The sequence below is a fragment of the Echinops telfairi genome, unplaced genomic scaffold (assembly GCF_000313985.2).
Source record: "Echinops telfairi isolate 266 unplaced genomic scaffold, ASM31398v2 ScPeMD7_2010;HRSCAF=2546, whole genome shotgun sequence".
Lineage (NCBI taxonomy): Eukaryota > Metazoa > Chordata > Mammalia > Afrosoricida > Tenrecidae > Echinops > Echinops telfairi.
Window position 1 is genome coordinate 23,261,929 of NW_022105908.1, and position 7,899 is coordinate 23,269,827.

A 7,899-nucleotide genomic window follows, 5' to 3' on the forward strand; every position below is an offset into this window, starting at 1 on the left:
GGGGGGGGGGCACAGATAAAATCTGTGACCATGGTAACCAGCAGTTTGCCCAAAGACTGAGCTCCGCAAGATGACAAGATTCAATGCTCACACCTGCCACCAGGTGCTGCATGTTGCCAACACTCATCCAGACTGCCAATAACAAAGGAGAACCATCAGCCACTGCTTCCCGGCCAGGTGCAGATCGGGGCACCACGTGTATTACCGTGTATTACCGCTGTGACCCTCCCTCGGCCCCCCAGGAAATTGACAAGCAAAGCAAAGCGAACTCAGAGAGGCATGAGGTCGTTTGTCTACTTAAGTGTCCCAGCAAGCCAACAGGGTCGAAATCAGGCCCGTGTACTGCCAGCACCCAGCTGTCCCAGCGTGGTCTCCGGATGTCCTGACTCGCGTAGTGCCTTGCGACATGCTTTCAAAAGCCAGGTGGAGGTCAGAGGCGAATCCACATGGGTGCTCACCAGGCCAGCCAAGGCGCCATTAAGTCAGTGGCTTGGACTCATGGTGACGCTGTGTGTCGGTCCAGGTAGAACTGAGCTCGGTGGGATTTTCAGTGGCTGCTTTTTCAGAAGTAGATCATCAGGACCTTCTGCTGAGGCACTTCTAGGGGGGAAGGGGCTCAAACCACCAACCTTTGGGTCAGCAGCTGAGCGTGTGAACTGTCTGCACCACCACCGTCAGGCACTGCCATTCCTGCTTTTGGCGGTAAGGTCATAAATTACGTTGGTTCGTGTGGGTTCAAAGCAACCACCCCAACCCTCATTGGTTATCATTGTCATAAAAGAAAATGTATTTTAGTGCCCCCCAAATGGTAGATGGGACATCCAAAACCCAAACCAAGCTTACTGCCATTGAGTCGGTTCCGATTCATGGTGACCCTATAGGTCAGGGTAAAACTGCCCTATCGGTTTCTGAGACTGAAACTCTTTATGGGAGTAGAAAGCCTCATTTTCCTCCCATGGAGTGACTGGTGGTTTCGAACTGCTGACCTTGCTGTTAGCAGCCCAACAAATAACCGCTACACCACCAGGGCATCAGTGTGGAATAAAACGCTGTCTTTTCCACTGAATATACTCACCCTGGTGGAAAAACGACACAGATACATCGCAGCGGTGCCATTGTAGACAAGGTTGGGCTGACACTCAGCAACGGAGCCCTTCAGCCAGAATGGCTCACCGACAGTTTAGTAGTTCAAGTCCACCCACTGAGAAAGACCTGACAATCCATCCTCACCCTTCAAGGTCACAGCCCAGAATGCTCAGTCACACGGGGTAGGATCCCTTTGAGATGGCGTCTACTCAGCAGTGCCCGGCACCACCACCACTGCCACTTGGGAAATGTGGGCTCTGATGTCTACACTGTCTCATCGTAGCTTCAGGGCACCCCTGGGCATCTGCTGTTGTCAGCTGCCATCCAGTGACTCCGGCTCATAGCAAGGCCATGTGACTGAGCACAACAGCCTACTTGGGGTTGTCTAGTGGTGCAGTGGCTCCAAGGTGGGCCTCGATCCACAAGATCAGCAGTTCAAAAGCACCATCTCCTCCGAGGGAGAAAGACCCGGCTTTCTACTCCCATAAGGAGTTACAGTCTTGGAAACCCACGGGGGAAGTCTACCCTGTCCTAGAGGGATCATCTCTAGGCAGGGAGGGCTCACCTTCCTGAGCACAGTAGTTCTGTTCTCCAGCCCAGCCCCAATCCTGCTCTGTCCTTACCTGGTACACATCCAGGCAGAGCCTTGGTGGTGGGAGAGGTGACAGGGACAGTCACGCCCACCAGCACTTAGGGGAGTGTTGGAAATCTAGAGAAGGCTCCTTGAGAGGCAGGTGCTCTCCCACAGGGCTGGCTCTTGGGCCATGGGAAGGTGGACAAGGCAAGCCCCATGAGACAGAAGCTGAGGATGGAAGAGCTCGGGGCGAGGCCTTCGGCTTGAGTCTGGGAAGATGGCAAGTAGACAAGTCTGAGCACCCCCCCCACCCCCCCACCCCCCGCCCAAAGCTACAGTCAGAGCTCCAGACAGCAGGAGAGAGCAGTCAGGGGAGTTCTAGGCACACACACCCCAAACATACACAGGGACTCCCCCCTCTAAGCTCCACCTGACATGACACTCCATACCACCAGTCAAAAAGGCATTTGACTCCATCCCAGTCTCCCCAAGTCCACCCAGAAGCTCCCGAGAGGACAGCCCGAGGTCCCTGTGTCAGCCAGTGGATGGGTCCTGGCCAAGTCCTTGCACCTACGTCTGTACTCGTCTTCTGAGAAGACCTGGGCAGAGAGGGACCTGGAGAAGCCTACAGGATGGTAAGGACTTGGGAGGCCCCAGGACTCAACAGCCGTGCCCTGGGCTCCTCATCCCATCACGCACAGCCTGGCACGAACGAGAAGCTTCTGACCATGGTGGTCACCACCGCCAGGGTTCCTGGATGGGCGTCACCCAAAGGAGAGTGTCTAGAAGCTACTGAGGGCTTGTCCATCCCATCCTTCTTGCTGGCGGTCCATATGCAAATGACATGCAAATGGAACTCTTCCTGGGCACTCCCTGCCCCCCTCCATGCTGGGCTTGCCTTCCTGCTTCACCAGTCCCAGGCCCCCTCCCTCCCCACACTCTGGCTCTGACACCACAGCTATGACCCCCGGGTACTTGTTCCGCTCACAGAGCAGAGAGTGGGCTGAGACCAGGTGAGTGGCCCTCAGACTCTGATCCTGCCTGAAGACAAAGGAGTGAGGAGCCTGCAATCCTTCTGGGTTCTGAAGGGGCAAAAGAGGGGCTCCGGGTTCAAGGGGCTGGGATCCCCCAGGAGGGATGGGAAGACGGGCGCCCGGTGGGTCAGGCTTAACTCACGCTGCTTCTCCTGAAGGAGGCTGGAGGTGCAGGGCGCCGCCCCTTCACCTGCAGGAAAGAACAGAGCCGTGAGCACAGGATCCCCCCCGCCTTGCAGTAGCCAAACCCAAACCTGCCATCGCCAGGTCCCTTCTGACCAGGGCAACACCCCCATGTGCCAGAGCCGTGCCGAGCTCCTCGGCTTTCTAGTCCACAACCCTCAGGCAGGAAGATCTTCAGGCCTTGATCCCAGGCAGGCTCAGACTGCCTGCCTTTAGGGTGATTATCGAGGGCCAAAGAGGTCCTTCCGCCCAGGTAGCCTTCACTGACTGGGCCAGACCCTGCGTTTCTGGGCTGGAGACACGACGGTATTTTGCCCGCTTGCTGCCCTGCCTTGCTTCTGCCGCAGGCTTCGGCCCCTAGCCCTTGATGGAGGTGTCAGATGGGACCACCTCCGGCCTTCTCACCTCTGCCTTCTCTGAGGCTGCTTCTTCCACCCCCGCAAACAACTGCTCCCCAGCTGTGGCCCGTACTCCCTCCTCTGAGGGTTGGATGCCCATGTGCTCGCTCAACTCACTGCCACCGAGTCGATGCTGACTTGCAGGGACCCCCCAGGACAGGGTACCACTGCCCCCTGTGGTTTTCAGGGACTGTACCTGCTTATGGGAGGAGAAAGCTTCGTTTCCCCCACGGAGAGTGTGATAGCTTTAAACGGCCAACAGTAGAGATTGCAGCCTGTCTCCAGGTCAGCCCTGTTCCCACAGCTCTGGAGCCCTGGCCCCCTTTCCCCCCAGACATCTCCAGATGCTTCCCAGGTGTCCCGCATGCACCCTGTCCGAGGTGAACATCCCGGCCCACTCTGCTTCCTCCATGGAAGGCGCCTCCTTCTTCCCAACTGGAGAGCCCATGCCTGTGATTGGTTCCGGGGGGGTCTGCTTCATTAGCACTTGCCCCTCTCCCTCACCATGGCAGGGATTTCATCATTGTCCCTTGGTGTGCTCCCCAGGCCGTAACCAACAGCCCTTCTCACTCTATATCTCTTGAATGAATAACTGAATCCACGCACCCTCCCCCACTGCTACCCATAGGGCTCCATCCTATGCATTGTGGGGCTATTGAAATAGTTTCTTTCATTGCACGAAAACCATGTTCCCTCTCTAATTACCACAATAACAACAGCTCTTCATTGAACACGTGGAAACACTCGGGAGCCTCAGGTAAGAATGGAGATTCCGCGTGATCCCGTCATTAAGAGAACACCTGATTTACCTGCCAGATGTGTCTCTCCGGTGCTTTTTCCACACACGTGTCTTTCCCTACGGAGCACCGGCCATCGCTTCCATGAGGACCCCACTTCAGGAGCTTCAACGGTCAGCTCCGGGTCCCAAGGGCCAGCACAGGGCCAGCCTCAGAGAAAGATTGTTCCTTTTTCATGTCCCCACCAGGGGAGACAAACTCAAAAACCCAAATTCACTGCCATAGAGTTGATGTGGAGGCATGGCAACTCTTAGGCCAGGGTAGAGCTGCCCCAGTGGGTTTCCGGGACTGTAACTCTGTGTACTGTAACTGAGGTGCCACCGAGTTGGTTCCGGCCCATAGCAACCCCGTGCATAAGAGAAGGAAACACTGCCCAGTCCTGCTCCATCCTATGCCTGGACCCATTGCTGCAGCCGTGATGTCACTCCATCTCCTCAGGGTCTTCCTCTCCTCGCTGCCCCTCCCTCTACCAATGCGAGGTCTTTCTCCAGGGACTGGGCTCTCCTGTAACTCTTTACAGCAGGGGTCCTCAAACTTTTTAAACAGGAGGCAAGCTCCCTGTCCCTCAGACCGTTGGAGGGCCGAACTATAGTTTTTTAAAAAAACTATGAACAAATTCCTATGTACACTAAGCAGGACAGGCAATGGCGTTAAAACACCCGGCGGGCCGGATAAATGTCCTCAGAGGACCGCATGTGGCCCACGGGCCATAGTTTGAGGACCCCTGCTTTACAGGAATAGAAAGCCTGGTTTTCTCCCAAGGAGTGGCTGGTGGTTTCAAACTGCAGACCTTGTGGTTAGCAGCCCAATGTATAAGCACTAAGCTACCAGGGTAGACAGGAGGCCCCCGAGTCATTGCAATACGCCCCATGTCTGAAAGCAATGGATTCCCAGACTGGGGAAGCTGACATGCTTATCCCCAAAGAGTCTCCTATCAACTAGCCCAGGGCAGAACGGCCCATGATGGGGATTCCCTGCCAGACCAGATCCTCCCCTTCTGGGGTAGAAACCAGCTGTGTGGAAGGGTAGGAGGAAGGTGGGCAGGATCTGGGGACACAGAGGGCAAGTGGGAGGGTGGAAGCAGAAACTAGTTCCAGGAAGCAGGAAGGTGGGGCCATCAGGACTGCTGTGAACTGAAGCTCCAAGCCCCTGGGAGTATGGGATTATAAAAAAACTTTTCCCAAGCTTTGTCTCCCCCAAAGACATGCCAAACATTAGGGGCTTTTTGCTAGCATATGGGGGGAGGTCAGAAGCTTAGAGACATCCTCCCTGAAGGCAGTCAGTTGCCAGACCAAGGTAGGGCACCCCCTCCCTGCTGTTAAGGACAATGGGCTACTTGTCCCTAAAGGGTTGCAGTTCCTGTAGGTGGAGTTCACACCCTACTGATACTGGTGCCAGGGAACAAGTCAAACCAGCTCCGTGACATCCAAAGTTAGGCTGCCATCCTGAATCTAGGATCGCCCATCTTGTCACATGTATACCCCCAATCCCTCCTCTTCCTATTGCTTGTATACCCCTAGATCAGCCCCCTCCCATTACTGTATTACCTATAGCACAACCCTTTCCTGTGACCTAAGTCTTCACTTGTAATTAGGGGGCTTGCATGTCCCCAGAGAATATAAAAGCCTTGGTTAGCATTAAATATCACTCTCTCTCCACGTGGACCACCAAGTGAGGCTGAGGTCAGCAATGCTACCACGAAATGTGTCTGACTCCATTATTTCAATCTCTCATGCTCTTTATGACTTTACTATAATCTTTACTTATGATCACTGTACGATTGCACCTACCGGACCCGTGATGATGTGCTAGGGGCTGGATTCCCCTGGCATGGGAGCATGCTACTTCATCTTGAACTGCACTTACAAAACGCAGATCCAAAGAGAAGATTATTTCAAACTCAAGCACTAAACCCTGAGCAGGGGCACTTTGGAGCACAGGAATCCACAACAAAGCTGCTCTGGTCACATGACCCTGCCACACAAGTGCCTCTGGCATTTCTCAGAGAGGCCTCTCCACCCGCTCCATGGCCCAATCTTCCTTGGGGAAGAAGATGAGTCCAGAGAGGGTGTGGCCAGGCCTGACTCACTGTCCCTACATTCTCCTGCCAGGTGCCAGCTCCCCCTCTAGACAGGCTCTCAGGGACTTGCCATTCATAGCTAGGAGATGCTCAGGCCTGCAGGGCCTTCCTCCCAGGAAGCATGTGGGCTTTGAGCCTGGGCAGGACCTCAGGTCACACTGTGGGGACTGAGACCAACAAGCTCGTGGGTGGCTCTGGGTGAGCAGGAAGGAGTGCAGGGAAGACCCCAGGGGCTGAAGGGCATCGCAGGGCTGAGGCTCAGGGGCTGTCATCTTTTCCAGGTGCGACTATGGTAACAGGAATGCCCGTGTGGGTGGTCTGAAAGGGCAGACAGTGGTTTTTCCAGGGCAGGAGGCCAGGAGTCAGAATTCAGGGGGCCTGCAGGGGTGGGGCCTCGTCTGCCTGCAGGGGCAGGGGATGAGGAGGACAAAGCCTTCTTTGCTGCAGCTGGTGGAGGAGGTTCCGGTTTCCTGGTGATCGCCACACGGTTCCGTCCCCCTTTGTACCCACACCTCTGTGCCTAACCTGCTTTTTGTATATCTCAAGAGCAACTCCCTACACCGGTCTGGCATCTTTTACACAACAGGGAAACCCTGATTTCCAAGTGAGACCGCTGCCGTGGGTATGAGAAAGGAACCCGCCAAACCACCGCTGTGGAGCGGGGCCCACTCAGAGCCACCCGGCAGGGCAGTGAAATGGCTCCTCGGGGTTCCTGAGGCTGTCACTCTTCCATGGGAACAGACAGCCTCCTCTTTTTCCCAGGCGCAGCTGGGGGGTTCGAACTGCCCGCCTTCGTGTGAGCAATGCTTCTTAACATGCTGCACCCCAGAATTCCTTCCATAGATGTGGAGGTTGAGAGTCCAAGGCGTATTTTGGAGGGGGGTAGGATGCAATCCAAAACACCGGGTGTATCCCAGGGCGCCTGCCGGGGCTGCAGGTGGGAGCCAGGTCCCGGGGTCTCTCCAGAGCTGCCTCTGAGCACAGGCGTGGCTGTGTCTGTGGGAAGGCTGCTGCTGGGCCTTGTCCTCTCCCACGGGTGAGACCCCTGAGCCCTCACACCCCTGGGCCTCTTAGCAACTGGAGAAACTGAGGCTCAGAGGTAAGAGCCACTGCTTCCATGCCATCCCTTGCCTTGACAAGAAGTGAGGGTCCTTCCTAAACAGGGAGCCACAGGGGCCAAGGGGCGAGTACCCACAAGCCAGGGGTTGGGAGATGAAAACCTAGCTCAGGCCGAGATTGGGAAGCAGGAGGAGTGGAGAAGAGGTTGGGGGGAAGCACCCCGAATGAGGCCTGGACTGTTACCTGCAGGCACCCCCCACCCCCAGGGCACACACAGGAGGGACAGCTATGTGTGTGGCAAGGTTTAAGTGTGGGGCTGGCTCCGTCTTCCCACACAGCAGTGTCTGCTGTGAGCATCAGCTTTCTGATTAGCAGGCTCCCCGGACGAGGGCCATTAACCAAAGGGCAGCTGCCTCCATCAATGCCTAAATGAGACCCCACTTGGCCTGGAGCTTCCCAGGGCCCCCAGGCCCTCTGACAGCCTTGGCTCTTCTGGAACTTTCTCTAGTACAGAAGTTGGTGGAAGCTTCCTGCAAATAGGTCGGGCGACTCCGTTTGGACAGGGAACCTGGTAGGCATGCCGTCATGGCCCTCCAGGAAGCCTCTCTCCCCACAAATCCAGCTTCTCCCACAGGCACCCAGCGCTGGAGGTCTGCACCACCACCTCATTCCCCCAAGGAACACCCCC

At 56.0% G+C, this 7,899-nt stretch overlaps 1 protein-coding gene across 1 annotated transcript in view; it reads right to left on the reverse strand.

Annotated features, from left to right (window-relative positions):
• PITPNM3 (PITPNM family member 3) overlaps positions 1-7,899 on the reverse strand; it is a 169,736-nt gene that overhangs the window by 61,624 nt on the left and 100,213 nt on the right. Inside the window, exon 4 of the mRNA XM_004716151.2 lies at positions 2,837-2,884. Within this exon, the coding sequence (XP_004716208.2) occupies positions 2,837-2,884 (48 nt within the window). The remainder of the gene's footprint in view (positions 1-2,836; positions 2,885-7,899) is intronic.